Source organism: Carlito syrichta, unplaced genomic scaffold, assembly GCF_000164805.1.
Source record: "Carlito syrichta isolate Samal-C Ts95f unplaced genomic scaffold, Tarsius_syrichta-2.0.1 Scaffold115681, whole genome shotgun sequence".
NCBI classification, from domain to species: Eukaryota; Metazoa; Chordata; class Mammalia; order Primates; family Tarsiidae; genus Carlito; species Carlito syrichta.
Window position 1 is genome coordinate 536,417 of NW_007059777.1, and position 16,551 is coordinate 552,967.

General features: G+C 43.6%; 1 protein-coding gene across 6 annotated transcripts in view; it reads left to right on the top strand.

Moving 5' to 3' along the window:
- Positions 1-3,547: 3,547 nt before the first annotated feature.
- The window catches only part of USP28 (ubiquitin specific peptidase 28), a 56,640-nt gene continuing 43,636 nt past the window's right edge, over positions 3,548-16,551 (top strand). For all 6 annotated transcript variants that reach the window (XM_021706367.1, XM_021706376.1, XM_021706380.1 and 3 more), the window contains exons 1-3: positions 3,548-3,628; positions 5,055-5,187; positions 14,681-14,786. In XM_021706367.1, the coding sequence (XP_021562042.1) occupies positions 3,560-3,628; positions 5,055-5,187; positions 14,681-14,786 (308 nt within the window). In that variant the 5' untranslated portion in view covers positions 3,548-3,559. The remainder of the gene's footprint in view (positions 3,629-5,054; positions 5,188-14,680; positions 14,787-16,551) is intronic.

Sequence of the window (16,551 nt, forward strand, 5' to 3'; positions counted from 1 at the left end):
ATTGGAAAATCATATCTTTAACTTTGGAGGGAATCTTATTAGACACACCTTAGTAGTTATTTGAAGTAAGGGAATGTTTATCAATATTTACTTAGTTTTAAATTTAAATTTAGAAATGTCTTCATCAAATTAGACAGTTGAGATCAGGAAATGTGTGTATCAGAATGATGAAAATAGCATCCTTGTGTGAAAGGAATGGAATAATCTAGAAAGCTCATCGCAATGTTAGACTAGCTGTTTTAAGGATAAGTAAGTAGTACGTTTGCCTATTTGATTAGTTTTAACATGGTTGCAGTAGAATTAGGCCAATTGTTATTTGTTATAAAAAGTTGATAGCTTAATGCTCTTGTTATCTGAATAATCCTGTTTATTGCTTATAGTGTGGTGAGTTACTGTCTTTGCTTTAAGAAAATCTCAGTCCTGTGGCCAGGCGCGGTGGCTCAAGCCTGTAATCCTAACACTTTTGGAGACCAAGACGAGAGGATTGCCTGAGCCCAGGGGTTTGAGACCAACCAGCCTGGGCATCTTGGCAAGACCTCGTCTCTACAATTAAAAAAAAAGTTGGCTGGGTGTGGTGGTGCATGCCTGTAATTCCAGCAACTTGAAAGGTCGAGGCTGTGGTGGCCGTGAGTGTGCCACTGTACTCCAGCCTGAGCGACAGAGTGAGAGTCCGACTCAGGAAAAAAAAGAAAAGAAAAGAAGAAATCTCAGGATTGAGACAGGATGGCTAGGGAACCACCGAATAGTTGAGGTCGGAAAGCTCAACCTCCTTCTGCCTAGAGATTTGTGTGTGCCTGTCTTTCTTTGCTGCCTCTGGGCAAGAAAAGAGAGTACTTTTTTGTTTTGTGAAAACAATGTGAATTTAGCTGAGGAAATGCAAACTTGTTGACTCTTGCCATTTCCTTCACTTCCTGGGGACAAGAGCACAGGCTGTGTCTTGTCCCCTCGTGGGTGTGTACTTTATATATAGTAGGTAGTTAGAGTGAAGTTATATGAAAGTCTGCTTTCTGTGAAGTTCTGGAGAAATGAGGTGGTAATGCAGTAGGATCCTGATGAGGTATTACTAACTTGGAGCAGCAGCATGAGAGAATGAATTTGTGAAGGAAACAACTGAGTAGGAGAAAATGTTGAGCAGGTTCTGGGTTGAATAAGGTAATGGTCTTGGAATGGCAAGATGAGAATTTGCATTTGGATTACCATGTAGAACGTCGTTTCTGCAGCTGTACTAAATAATTTAATATAGTTGTCATTTCTGCCCAGTGGCTTTTTAAAAAGGAAAACTGGACTGGGCTTGGTGGCACTTGGGAGGCTGAGGTGGGAGGATCACTTGAGGCCAGGAGTTAAGGACCACTCTGGACAATGGAATGAGACCCTGTCTCTACAAAAAAGTTAAAAATTAGCTGGGTGTGGTAGCACCTGTAGTCCCCCAGCTACTGAGGAGGCTGAGGCAGGAGGATCACATCAGGGCTGCTGTGAGTCGTAATTGTGCCACTGGACTCTAGTCTGGGCAGCAGAATGAGACCTTGACTCAGAAAAAAGGGGAGGAACTGTTGCAGATGTATTTGTGTCCACTGCTGCCTATTATAGAGTGGAGAGTGGAGAAAAGGGAGTGGGAATACTGGAGTGTGATTGACTTTAATTCAAGGCCAAATGTAAATGATTAGTAAATTAATATTTGAATATCATATTTCATTGATTCATACTTAGTTGGCATTCTGATATCTCTGCAATCAAGATGTTCCTTACATTTACTATCATCCAAGTACCAGATGTGATTTTATGTGAGCAAAATATTTATCATTGGAGGAGTGATGGTAGTTTTAAGTTTTCTTCCATGGCTATAGTCAAGTACTGTATGTGACCTAGAAAGGAAGATACATAGGTGTCTTAAACTGTGCTAAGTTCTGTACTGAGAAACGTGCTAAAGAATTGCCCATCTCATGCCAAGAGTGCCCCTGGAGGCAGGGGTAGTTGCTGTGTTCATCAGCATAAGTGAGAAAGTTTCAGAGCTGTGAGAAGCTAATGTGACTGATTCATGTGTCTCCTGGGACTGCCATTAAGGCCTTGTGTCATAGTCACTTAATCTCTCTGTGCCTCAGTTTTCTGACAGATGGGCATAATATCTGTCTCGCAGGTCTGTTAGGGTTTAGTGAGTTAAATTAGTTAATAGCATTTAGAACAGCACCTGGCTAAATGTAAGCAGTGTCTGTTAGCTTTTTTTAAAACTGGAATTATTTTCTGTGAATCATAAGTGTTAATTGACATACAGAGTAATTAAATTTGTGTTTTCAGCTTTTGCCAAGACTAAATTTGGATACCTTTTAGTCTGATAATCTCACTTCCAGTACATAGGCAATGACTGGGTTTGACAAGACTCTCAGTCCGAGACTGCTTCTATCAGCAGAGTAGGATGCCATTTCGATGTCATTTCTAGCCTTTGATTGTGGCCTGTGACTAGAACAGGAAGACTGTTGTTGTCTTCTCCAGGACTTTGGAGGGTTGCTTCAGTTAGTTATATCTAGTTGTGTGATACTTTAGTGTTGCATTGGGCCCTCAGCTGTTGATGAACATAGGATACTATTTCTTTTCCAGCTGTCAGTAAATGTAGACTGTTTACCTCTGAGACATATTACTCATTGAAGGATAGTTTTGGTGAAGCATCAGGACTTAATTCTAGCATAACCTTAGGAATGGAATAAATTAGATGTGTTCTCAGTGAATTAATTTTGAATGATTTTGTTTTTAATGTTCATCTAAAAGATTATTGTGTCTCAGGTTGGGCCAGCCAGTTGTTTACATTGAGCTGTACTTGTAAAATAGGTGTTTTGTGCTAACATTTGACTTTGTGAAAAGTAGGATTTTGACTTTTGACTTTCTGCAAAATAGTAGAGTGAAAAAAACATTAAGGCTGAAAAGGGATTATCTGATTTTATGGTAACTGGAAGTTAACAGATTAGACTTTTCCATGATTCCGATTAACAAAGAGAAAACACTCCATAGTTTACTCCTCCTGGAATGAACACATTTTATTTAAAATTTCAGAAAATTCTAGCTTTATCTATACTCCTTTTTAAGAAGTCAGACCCAAAGTTGTAAATATGATGTTGGTGGTATCATTGGTTAATTACATAATTGGAAACTTATTGTCAGTGAAAAATGACACACACAAATGGCATGTGCAGTAAAGCTTAAAATAGCACATCTTCACATCCATGCAAATTCCCTGGGCTCCTTATATGACCTACTTATGCACTGCTTACGGAAAGAAAAACCTGAGGTGCTTTAAGCGGCCACTAAGGCCAGCATATTACATTTAAATGTTTTATGTATTTGTAGTTTTACTGTCTACTCATTTTTCTTTCATAAGTGCCAAAAGTATTTTCCATGATTAAGCTTTTAAAAGAGTAATAGATTTGGCATATCGGAATGGTCTGATGGTACCTTGTCACCTGGAGCTTGCTGGGTCTTATCCAAGATGCTTATTCTTTAAATGTACTCAGGTTTACCTTCTGACTGACACCTCCCTGGTTTTTTTGTTTTGCAAATATAGAGCTGCCAAATGCTGTTAAACCAACTGAGAGAAATCACAGGCATTCAGGATCCTTCCTTTCTTCACGAAGCTCTGAAGGTTGGTTTCCAGACCTCTGCTAGATGGCAGGCTTTAAAACAGTTGTCCATTTCAGAGTTATGTCAGTTCAAGCTAAATTTATGCCATAATGAAAGCGCATATAGGGACAGAAGCTCTACGGGTCAAATGACCTGGTATCTTCAACATGTAAATTACATGGGGATAGAGGAGACTGGGATGGAGGAAACCTTACAGGGTAAAAAAGATTTAAAGGCTGGGTGTGGTAGCTCATGCCTAAATCCAGGCACTTTGGGAAACAGAGACTGGAGGATTGCTTGAGCTCAGGAGTTCGACACCAGCCTAGGCAACATAGTGAGACTCTGTATGTAAAAAAAAAAAAAAAAAAAGATTTAAGAAACATATTAGCCGGTTACATCGTGTAGACCTCTATGGATCCTGATTCCAACCAACAAACTAAGTAATATTTAGTTAGGGAAGTTTGAATTGGTTATGTGATATTACAAAACTATTGTTACTCTTAAGGTATGATAATATAAAGATACTCTGAAATGTTGACCAATAAAATAACAAGCTTAGGATTTGCTCCAGAGTATGTGAGAGAAGGTAGCTCGTACAGATAAAACAAGCATGTCCATGACTTAATAATTTTGGAAATCAGAATGATGGGTACATGGGGTTCACTTATTTTTATTTTTTTGAGTTGGGGCCTCTGTCACGCAGGCTGAAGTACAGTGGCACGCTGCTTATGGCCATCGTAGCCTCAATCTGCTGGGCTCAGATGATCCTTCCACCTCAGCCTTCTAAGTAGCTGGAACTACAGGCATGCACCACCATGCCCAGCTAATTTTTGATTTATTGTAGAGACAAGGTCTTACCATGTTGCCCAGGCTGGTCTCGAACCCCTGGGCTCAGGCAATCCTCTCACCTCCACCTCCCAGAGTGCTGGGATTATAGGCATGAGCCACCATGCCGGCGGGTTCATTTATTAACTTTCCTGTTGTATATGTTAGAAATGTTTCCTAATAAAAAGTTAAAACAAGTGTGCTCACCACTACTAAATAGGTAGCTGCTTGGTGCTTTTATGATAGGGCTGACTTCATTGAGAATATCTGTTCATTGCCAACCCCTTTTTTGGCACCTCATGCCTTGACTCCTCTGTGAGATTGGGAAGTTTCTGATATCTGATACCCGAAGCAGTGAGAACACACCTCCAGCAAGATTTCATTTTTGTTTGTGTGCTGTGGGAAACCAGAGCATGGCGACTCCCTCCTGTATCCAGGTGTTTACTAGATGCTTCAGGCACATTAGACTTCCTTCCTAACTTCCACCTTAGAAGTGTGCCCGAACTCCTCAGGTTATCACCAGGGAAGTAAGGAGTTATATCCAAAAAAACTAACTCTTTACTTGTTTTAAATTATATGATGCTTTACTTTGAAATTTTATTGTTTTTTTTTACTCCTCCTAGGCCAGTAATGGTGACATCACCCAAGCAGTAAGCCTTCTCACTGAGGAGAGAGTTAAGGAGCCCAATCAAGACACTGTTGCTACAGAACCATCTGAAGTAGAAGGGAGTGCTGCCAGCCAAGAAGTCTTAGCAAGTAGGTACAGTGAGTATGTCCTGTCTGGTACCCTCTCTGCACTAGGAGAAAATTAGAAACAAGTGTGTGTGAGTTCCCTGCCAGTCACATCAGCCCTTTGGAAATAATAGTAATAATAACCAATTGTTGAGCCGAACTTAAATGGTTTTATTCATTCACTCTTTATTTAGCACTTATTTAATGAGCACCAACTATGTGCCAAGTACTCTTGAATTCCTATGCTCATGTAGCTTATTTTTTATTTTTTTATTTTCTGAGTTGGAGTCTTACTCTGTTGCTCAGGCTAGAGTGCAGTGGCACACTTACAGCCACCACAGCCTCTACCTGCTGGGCTCAGATGATCCTTCTGCCTCAATCTTTCAAGTAGCTGGAACCACAGACATGTGCGACCACACCCTGTTAATTTTTTGATTTATTGTAGAGACGAGGTCTCACCGTGTTGCCCAGGCTGATCTTGAACCCCTGGGCTCAGGCAACCCTCTTGCCTCTGCCTCCCAAAGTACTGGGATTATAGGTGTGAGCCACTGTGCCCAGCTGTGTAACTTATTTTTTAGTGAGGGGAGGCTAACAAGTAAATAAATAAATTGTAAAGCATATGAGGATGTACCCTGGAAAGAGGGGAAGAAATGAAAAGGTAATATGGACTTTTAGAAAGGTGCAGGGAAGGTAAAGGAGCAAGGTATGTGAGCCCCAGAGGTGGGTGCACTTTATTTGCTCCATATACTGCGGGGAGGCCAGGGCTGAAACTTGGGAAGTGAGGAGGGTAGTAAGGAGGGCCGGAGAGGGAGTAGGAGGCAGGTCCTTCTAAGCACTTGCTTTTGTTCTCATTAGATGGGTAGCCACTGGAGAGTTGGGAGCAAAGGAATCAGAGAAACTGGTCTCCATTTTTCTAGGTCGTTCTGACTGCTGTGTTGAGAAATGGAATGTTGGGGAGGGATAGTGAAGAGCCTGGGTCGGATCAGGAAGCCCAGGACCAGTTGGGCCTTGGGCCAGAGTGCAGTGGTGGTGGGCTGAGAAGTGCTGGCATTCTGGCTACATTGTTTTTAAGGTCAAAGGAATAGGGTTTGCTGACAGGAGTTAAGGGTTGTGAATGAGAGGCATTGAAGGCAACTCGGAGTCCTTTTACCTAGCAACTGAAAGGATGGAAGTTGCACTTACCCACAATGGGAGTAACTGCAGGTGGAGTAGACTTAGGATGGGAGATGGAGAGAGCAATTTTGAGATGGCTGGTAGGCATCCAGATGAAGGTGTCAGAAAGGCAGTGGAGACTTAGGTGTACAGTTCAGGGGAGGGCTCCAGGCTGGAGATACAAACTTGGATTTATAGCCTCTAAGATTCTGTATAAAGCTGTGAGACTAGTGGACTTTCCCAGGGAGTGGGTGTAGGACAGGGAAAAGGTTTAGTAGCTGAACGCTGGGTGTTCCTAGTGCTGAGAGGTCTGGAAAGGTGAAGAATGTCCAGAGAAATCTAGGAGGGTGGCACTCTGGAAGCAAAGGAGGCTTCTGGGAGGAGGCAGTTGGGTCAGGTAGTGTTAATAGACATTTGGGTTGTTTGTAGTGTTGAGCACTTCTGAATAATGCTGCTATGAATATTCTCATATGTGTCTTTTGGGGCATATTTTGACTTTTTTCAGCCAACATAGTTCTTTGTGAGACTTTTCCATATTGAAGGTTACAACTATAGTTCATTCATTTTCCACTGGTGTGTAGTATTCCATTGTCTGAATATACCACATTGTCTATATTTGTTGATTGACTTTGGGGTTGTTTCAGAGTTTTTATTATTGTAAACAAGGCCTCTGTGAGTTGTTTGGATGCATGTTTCTTGTGCAGGGGTTTTTGTAGTGTATATACCTAGCGATGTAGTTGGTGGGTATCATGACATGCATATTTTCAACTCTGTAGGTGATGACAGTATTTTCCAAAATGATTTTTTACCCATTTATATTCCTATTAACAGGGTGTAAGTAACCATTGCTCTCAAATTTATTATATTAGATTGGGAAATTGTTTCCCATCTTTTTGAGCTGAAATACTATCTCAGCTTCCCTCAAGGGTTTTTACAATGCTAATAGAAACATTAGGTTAATTAACAAAAGAATGGTGAGAGGCAGAGCAGAGTCTAAGGACTCATTCTGGGACGGGTGAGAATTTTAAGTGGGGTTTCTGAGTATTTGCATCTTTTACTGGGTAACAAAGCCTAGTCCACAGTCAGTGACTGTTCCTATCAGGACCCCACTTGTAGCCCACCAGGCTGCCAGTGTCAGTCTCACTTGCCAGCTATGTCAGGGTCTTCCCACCAGGGAATGTGCCACGTAGCCATCAGCAGCCTCTGTCTCTTGCTGGCAGATGGAATGGTTCTTTTTTTTTTTTTGAGTTGAAGTCTCACTATGTTGCCCAAGCTGGAGTGCAGTGGCATGCTCAAGACCACCACAGCCTCAACCTGCTGGGCTCAGGTGATCCTTCCGCCTCAGCCTTCCAAGTAGCTGGAATCGAAAGTGTGCATTACCACATCCAGCTAATTTTTTTTTAAAGTTATTGTACAGCTGAAATCTCACCAAGTTTCCCTGGCTGGTCTGGAACTCCTGGCCTCAGGCAGTCCTCTTGCCTCTGCCTCTCAGACTGCTGGGATTATAGGTGTGAGCTACTGCGCCTGGCCAGAAACGTACTTTTATTTACTTTTATTATTACTTGAGTTGTAGTCTTATTTTGTTGCCCAGACTGGAGTGCAGTGGCAAACTCACGGTCACTGCAGCCTTGACCTGCTGGGCTCAGGTGATCCTTCTGGCTCAGCTGTCCAAGTAGCTGGAACCACAGGTGTGTGTTACCATGCCCAACTAATTTTTTTTAAGTGATTGTCCACTCACCAAGTTTCCCAGGCTGGTCTGGAACTCTTGGGCTCAGGCAAGCCTCTTGCCCCCACCTCCCAAAGTGCTGGGATTACAAGCGCGAGCCACCACTCCCGGCTGAACAGTTCTTAACTGGCATTGTGTACCTGAGAGGGTGCAAAAGGAATGACTAGATCCAGTTCATCTCTGCGCTGCTGCAATATCCCCCTACCCAGTCATTTAAGGCAGTTCTTCTGATGGGTATCGACATGTCCTACTTTGCACCCGTCCAGTTTCCATAGGGCCAGCGATAGTCCAGGTTTCCATTACTTTCCTGGTTATGTGGCCAGACCATTGGCCACTGCCCGTGAGTCAGTAAAAACCCAAGCACAAGGACTTTTCCTATAGTTCAGTCCATGGAGCTGATTTGCTTTTACCTTCTTCAGTCAGAGTAGCAACCCTCTGTTGACTGTTCGCCCTTGGTCAGTTGGGAGCTGTTTCCTGGGGCACTGCTCAAGGGTGAGTGGAATCCAGAAGCCGCTCCCACAGTTCCAGAGTCAGTTCTGGGTAAAGAGGCTCTCTGATCTTGAGTCTCTCCTCTTTGCATTCCCTAGGTAGCATGGTCTTGTATAAACCAATTCCTTTTTGGTTTTTTTTTGAGTTGAACTCTCACTCTCGTTCAGCCTGAAGTGCAGTGGCATACTCGCTACCGCAGTCTTGACCTGCTGGGCTCAGACAGTCCTTCCACTTCAGCCTTCGAAGTAGCCGGAACTACAGGAACACGCCGCTATGCCTGGCAATTTTTTCCTTTTAATTGTAGAGACAAGTCTCACTAAGTTGCCCAGGCTGCTCTCAAACCCCTGGACTCAAGCATTCCTCTCACCTCTGCCTCCCACAGTGCTGGGATTACGGATGTGAACCACTGCACCCGGTCTATTACCATTTTATTAGGGAACTTTTCTCAGCACTACCATCCTCATTACAGTGTTTCTCTGACATCACCCAAGACAGCATAGGTATTTTAGGTTTCAAGATTATTTTATGTCTTCATTCAGAGAGGTAGTTTCAGTTAATGTCTGATGATAAGGTAATAAATGCCCCTCTAGTGGAAATTCTCTAAAGTCCCAGTGGTCACTGCTGGGAGGCACTCATAGGCTTTTGCCATGAGCCCCCAAAACTGCTTCACAAAGGACTATGAAATGGAGAGTTTGTCCCTGCCTGCCCTCCAGCTTCTCTTCTATGGGGGGTGGGTATTGGGGTTGACATGCCTTCTGTTCCATAGTACTAGGTAGGGGAAATATTCCCCAGGCAGATACAGCATTCATCCCCATAATACAGTCAGGTAAAAGAGATGAAACCACTTCACTTGACGTGTGTTCAGACATACCCACTCTCCTATAAACTTTTACCTTAATTTCTTCAACCCTTACTTTCCTGACTGTAGCCTTCATTAGGATTTTTTCAAGGGTTCTGTTCTGCCTATTCTCAGTGTACTGGTCTTCTGTGTCACGGAGCCCAGAAGTTTCTTCTTGCCCCCTGACCCTTTTACCCACTTGTATACACAAGGCTTTGGGTCCCCAGTAAGGGTTGAGCCAGGAGACACTTGTCCATTTGTCATTCTTTTTTTTTTGAGTTGGAATCTTACTCCATCGCCCAGGCTGGAGTGCAGTGACACGCTCATGGCCACCGCAGCCTTGACCTGCTGAGCTCAGGCAGTCCTTCCACCTCAGCCCTCCATGTAGCTGGAACTACAGTCACCAGCGACCACGTCTGGCTAATTTTTTGATTTATTATAGAGACGAGGTCTTGCTAAGTTGCCCAGGCTGGTTTCAAACCCCTGGTCTCAGGCAGTTCGCTTGCCTCGGCCTCCCAGAGTGCTACGATTACAGGCTTGAGTCACCACACTTGGCCCAATTTGTCATTCTTTATCTTGATTAGCCTGCCTCAACATTGCCTCCACAAAATTGTTAGTTATCTTTCTTTTTGTGATCGCTGCCTTTCAGCTTTAAAATTTTTTCCAAGCTGAGGTAAAAGCAAAAAACTTGTTTGAAGCCCGTTAATGTTGGGATACCAGCAGGAGCTCCCTTTGGTCCACCAACCTTTGGTAGTGCTGTATTAAAACCTTTAATTGGTCGGGCACGGTGGCTCAAGTCTGTAATCCCAGCACTTTGGGAGGCTGAGGCTAGAGGATTGCCTAAGCTCAGGGGTTTGAGACCAGCCTGGGCAACTTGGGGTGAGACCTCATCTGTACAATAAATCAAAAAAATACAAGTTGGGTGTGGTGGCATGCGCCTGTAGTTCCAGCTACGTGGAGGGTTGAGGCAGAAGGATCGCCTGAACCCAGCAGGTCAAGGCTGCGGTGGCCGTGAGTGTGCCACTGCACTCCAGCCTGGGTGATGGAGTGTGAGACTCCAACTCAAAAAAGAAAACAGACTTTTAATCAGGCCACCCGCAGTGGCTTATGCCTGTAATCTCAGCATTTTGGGAGGGCAAGGGAGAATCCCTTGAGTCCAGGAATTGGATACCAATGTAGGCAACGTAGAGTCCTCCTCTACAAAAAAAGAAATAATAATTAGCTGGGCATTATGGCACATGCCTGTAGTCCCAGTTGCTGGGGAGGCTTAGGCGAAGGGTCTCCTTGAGCCTAGGAAGTTGAGGCTATGATGAGCCATCATCTGTGCCACTGCACTCCAGTGTGGGTGACAGAGTGAGATCCCAACTCAAAAAACCCAACCCCCCAAAAAACCTTTAATCAATGTCTCATCAATGTTCATTTCATTTATCCCATCTCGTAATAACCTTATCTACAGATTTCCAACCTGCTAGGCCGAGTCTCCTGACTCTCTTTCCATTTCTTCTCCCTTTGTTTCATCCCATCAGTGATTTTTTTAATTCATTTTCTTAATAATCCTTGAACAGTTTCCACCTTCCTGGATGAGTCCTTTGACTTTTGCCTTCTGCCTTTTTCTTGTTAATTAACCAAATGTTTTTATTAGTATCTGTAAGACCCATTTGGGGAAGCTGAGACAGCAAATCTGATAAGACTTCAGGAACTGTTTTTCAGTTTTGAGGGGGTTCACATTGAAGGGCCTTCTAAAACTACAGCATTTTTCTTGACCTGGGTGGCGGGCATATTCAGCAGGTGTATATCCCTGTCATCATGATGTCCTTCCCACATAGTTTGCATGTGAAATACATCAGCTGCTTCATTTTAGGTGTCCCACTTGGAGTCAGGCAGTCCCAGTTCTCAAGGTAAACAGACTTTACAGTGGCTTTATCTAGTCCATCATGCTGGTTATTCCGTCAGGAATAATCTGCTCTGTGCCAGGATCATATACAGCCATCTGTGATTGTTTTCATAGTGAGCTGTGGTTCCTGCATCAACCCAAACGTGCTCTTCTCTTTCCGGCATTGAAAATTGAAGATACTGCTCTGAAATAAGATACTTCCACAATCCATTTCTTCTTCTTCTTTTTTTTTGAGTCAGAGTCTCACTCTGGCTGGAGTGCAGTGGCATACTCATGGCCACTGCAGCCTCGAGCTGCTGATCTCAGGCAATCCTTCCACCTCGGCCTTCCAAGAAGCTGGAACTGTAGGTACATGCCACCACGCCTGGCTAATTTTTTGATTTATTGTAGAGACAAAGTCTCATCAAGTTGCCAAGGCCTGTCTCGAACCCATGAATTCAGGCAATCCTCTGGCGTCCGTCTCCCAGAGTTCTGGAATGATTACAGGCTTGAGTCACCCGCACCTGGCCCACAATCCATTTTAATAGAGGTTCCTCGGTATCCTGATGATACTGACACAATGAGACAATCCCTTCCATAGGCTGCCCTCTAGCTTCATTAGATGATTGGCTTTGTCCTTCCCCCACACTGACTGCCTTCTTAGTAGCTAGAGATCTTCAAGGTACTATTGTCCCTGCATAGTTTTTCCCTCTGGTGTCCAGAGCTCAGACACACTGAAATCTAAGCTTGATCTAGCCTTAGGTCTGACCCAGCACTCTCTTTCACTTTTTTATTTTAGCTGTTACAGAAAAAAATACCTAATTTTGCTTTTTTATTTTTTATTTTTTGAGTTGGAGTCTCACTCTGTCACCCAGACTGGAGTGCAGTGGCCGCTCCCAGCCACCGCTGCCTTGACTGCTGGGCTTCGGCAATCCTTCTGCCTCAGCCTTCTGAGTAGCCGGAATTACAGGCACGCGCTACATGCCCGGCTGATTTTTTGATTTATTGTAGAGGTGAGGTTTTGCCAAGTTGCCCAAGTGGGTCTCGAACCCTCAGGCTCAGGCAATCCACTCACCTCAGACTCCCAAAGCACGAAAAATTTTTTTAAATTAAATTTTGTATTTGTATGCATTTGGTGAACCAGCTGTCCTGGAACTGGATCCACCTCTAAGATCCACTGGTAAATTTTACCTTCAGAGACTGAGTGCAGCACGGCTGCAGCTCCCTACCTTGGGTAACCATGTGGTGACCCAGGAATTAAAGGTTCCTCATTCCCTCTACCCTGTTACCTCTTTTCCTCCCCAAACCACATGTTTCTGTGAGCCAGGGTCATTCTAGCAAATCCCGAATCTGACACCAACTGTGAGAATATAGGGCAAAAAAAAGCAAACTCAGTTTCTTCTGTGCCTGTGCTCTCATTCAGCCACCGACACATAGTACTTCTGTGTCTGCTAGTCTCTGGGAAATATGGGGATCTCTCCCCACCAACAGCCAGTCACTGTAGCACTCGACACATCTGGACATCCTCTAAATCAACTCACTGCTCAGGGAAATACTTACCTGCATTTGTGGGTTTATTATAAAGGCAATGCCTAAGGATATGGATTAAGAGATGCAGAGGGCTAAGCATGTGAGAAGGGGCAGAGCTCCCTGCCCTCCCTGTGCACCACCATCTAGGATCCCCTGTGTTCAGCTGTCTGGAAGGTCATCAGAACTCTGTCCTTTTGGGCTTTTATGGAGGGTTCTTTCTATAGTCATGGTGGATGAAGTCACCGGCCAATGGTGATCTGGTTAACCTTCTTCCTGCCTCCCCTCCCCAGATGTTGGGGAGATGGGGCTGAAGTCCCAACCCTCTAATGATGCCTGGGTCTTTCTAGTGATCAGTCTCATTCTGAAGCTCCTTAGGGACCAACCACCAGTCAGACATTAGCATACAAAAAAACCTACAACACTTACACTTTGGAGTTTCCAAGGATTCTAGGAGTTGTATACCAAGAAAGAGGGATAAAGACCAAATACATATTTCACAGTATCACAGCATTTAAATCTGTAATATATCTGAAATGGATTGCTTTTTGGTATGGTATAAGGAAGATTCAGATTTGCAAGATAATAAAGTTCTGGAGGTTGTTTCATAACAATGTGAGTATACTTAACACTACTGATCATAACACTTAATGTATCTTTTTTTTTTTTGAGTCAGAGTCTCACTGTCATCCAGAATGGAGTGTTGGAGTATAGTGGCACACTCACAGCTACTGCAACCTCCACCTGCTGGGCTCAGGCGATCCTACCACCTCAGCCTTCCAAGTAGCTGAAACCACAGGCACACATCTGCACGCCTGGCTAATTTTTTGATTTATTGTAGAGATGGGGTCTCACCAAGTTGTCCAAGCTGGTCTGGAATCCTGGGAGTCAGGCAATCGTCTCGCCTTTGCCTTCCAGAGTACTTGGATTACAGGCATGAGACACTGAGTCTAGACTTGGAATTTTTATATTTTTTTAAGTTGTTGTTGCACTAGCCAAAAATTCCATAACCAGAGTGAATAAAAGCAATGATAGTAGACATGTTTGTCTTAGCCTTAGTTTTAAGTCAAATTTATTTAGCATATATCCCTTAGGTATAAAGTTTGCTGTGAATTTTTCATGGAAACTCTCTGCCTAAGAATATGTTTTTCTCTTCCTAGTTGAGATCAAGCGATCCTCCCACCTTCACCTCCCAAAGAGCTGGGATTACAAGCGTAAGCCACTATGCCTGGCCTGTCCTCTAGATTAGTTTATATGAGAGTGAAAATATCTGTTCCTTGAGTGTTTGATACTCAGCTGATATTTTACAATGATAAATAGAGATTATTTAACTTGCTGGTATGGGATATACTTTTTTTTTTGAGTCAGAGTCTCACTGTTGCCTAGGCTGGAGTGCAGTGGCACGCTCACGGCCACCGCAGCCTCTGCCTGCTGGGCTCAGGTGATTCTTCTACCTTAGCCTTTCAAGTGGCTGGAACCAGAGGTGCACATCACCATGCCTGGCTAATTTTTTGATTTACTGTAGAGAAGAGGTCTCGCAAAGTTGCCCAGGCTGATCTCAAACCCCTGGGCTCAGGTAATCCTCTCAGCTGTGCAAGTTTTGGGATACAGGCATGAGCCACTGCGCCCGGCTGGGGTATACTTTTCACTTTGTGAAATGAAACTACACAAAGAGGATGTTTGATTATTGCATTTTGGCAGCTTGTTATTTCTGTACTGTTAGCTAGTCTAAGGTTACAATGTGGCTGTAAGTAATTTATTTGACTCTGGCATAGAGTAATAAAATTTTTTTTACACAGATGAGCCATTGTAGTAAGAGCTGAGTAGTATGTCTTTACCTTTTTTCTTACACTACAGACAGAAGGGCAGTGTTTCCTGTATGTAGACTAATTAAATTCTATTTATCTTGCAGAAGTGATAGACCTCACTCATGACAACAAAGATGATCTTCAGGCTGCCATTGCTTTGAGTCTGCTGGAGTCCCCCAAAATTCAAGCTGATGGAAGAGATCTTAACAGGTTATTGATTTAATTTATAATCTTTGCTCCCCTCATTCATTTGTATGTCAAAGGCAATAGCTCTGTGAATGTTACTCAGGAATAATTCTGCTAAGCTCTTTTGATGGTACCTGAATGAAATTTCTTTTGAGAGTAACTTTTTTTTTGAGTTGGCGTCTCACTCTTGCCTAGGCTGGAGTGCAGTGGCACTATCTCATCCACTGTAGCCTCGATCTGGGCTCAAACAGTTTTTTTGCCTCAGCTTTCAAAGTAGCTGGTACCTCAGGCACACACCATCACACCCGGCTAATTTTTTGTTTCATTGTAGAGATGAGGTTGTCCAGGTGCCCAGTCTTGCCTCAGCCTCCCAAAGTGCTGGGATTACAGGTATGAGCCACCATGCCCAGCCTAGGACTAACTTTGAATTCATATTAGCTTGCTTACTCTTTGGTTCACTTGTTATTTTTATGTTTTGAGTTGGAGTCTCACTCTGTACCCAGACTGGAACACAGTGGCGTTATCACGACTCACTGTAGCCTCAACCTCCTGGGCTCAGGTGAACTTTCCACCTCAGCTTCCCAAGTAGCTGAGACTACAGTCTCGTGCTACCATGCTCGGGTAATTTTTTTCCTTTTTTTTTTGAGTTGGAGACTCTAGTGCCCAGGCTGGAGTGCCGTGGCACACGCACGGCCACTCCAGCGTCGACCTGCTGGGCTCCAGTGATCCTTCTGCCTTGGTCTTCCATGTAGCTGGAACTACAGGTGCATGCTACCATGCCCGGCTAATTTTTGGTTTATTGGTTTATTTTTGGTCTTACCAGGTTGCCTGGGATGGTCTTGAACCCGTGGGCTCAGGTAATCCATTTGCCTCGGCTTCCCAAAGTGCTGGGATTACAGTCTAAGCCACTGAGTCCAGCCTGCGTGGGTAATTTTTAAAATTTTATTGTAGAGATGAGTTCTTGCCATGTTGCCCAGACTGGTTTTGAATTCTTGGACTCAGGTAATCCTCCCACTTCGATCTCCCAAAGTTCTGAGATTACATGTGTAACGTGTGAGCCACCACATCTGGTCAGATTCATTTTTTAAAAAGCAAAGTATGAAAGAGGTTGTATTGCAACTTGTGGTCTTTGAGTAGAAATCTACAAGGTTTTATAGTTATTGCTAGGGGAACAACAACAATTCTGTTGAGGTGAGTTGTCTGATAAGTATATATTTCCTTTATAAACTGATGATTATACTGTTGCATATTTTTAAGTGAAAGTTGTCACTTAACTACCCTGTCTCAGCAACCAGGGGATATATTTTTGGTATTGGTAATTTGTTGATTGTCTGGTACTGTTCACACACATCCAATTCCCTTGGTGGCTTGTCAGTCTGGGCATGTTTGTTTCCTAACACTGTTGAGTTGTTCCTTTCAGGGAAACTTAGAACTGGATTTTATATACTGGGCAATTTGGAAACTCTTATCTTTAGTACAGTGTCTGTCTTGCCCTTTTTTGTTGCTGTTGTTCAATCGGGATCTCATTTTGTCTCCTGGGCTGGAGTGCAGTGGCAGGATCATGGCTCATCGCAACCTCAACCTCCTGGGCTCATGTGAGCCTTCTACCTCAGCCTACCGAGTAGCTGGGACCACGGCTGGCTAACTTTTTGAATTCTTGTAGAGATGAGGTTTCACTGTGTTAGCTAGGCTGGTCTCAAACTCCCACCTTGGCCTTGTAAAGTGTTGGGATTACAGGCGTGCACCATCACACCTGACTCTCTTGTCCCTTTCCATTTTTTTTTTTTTT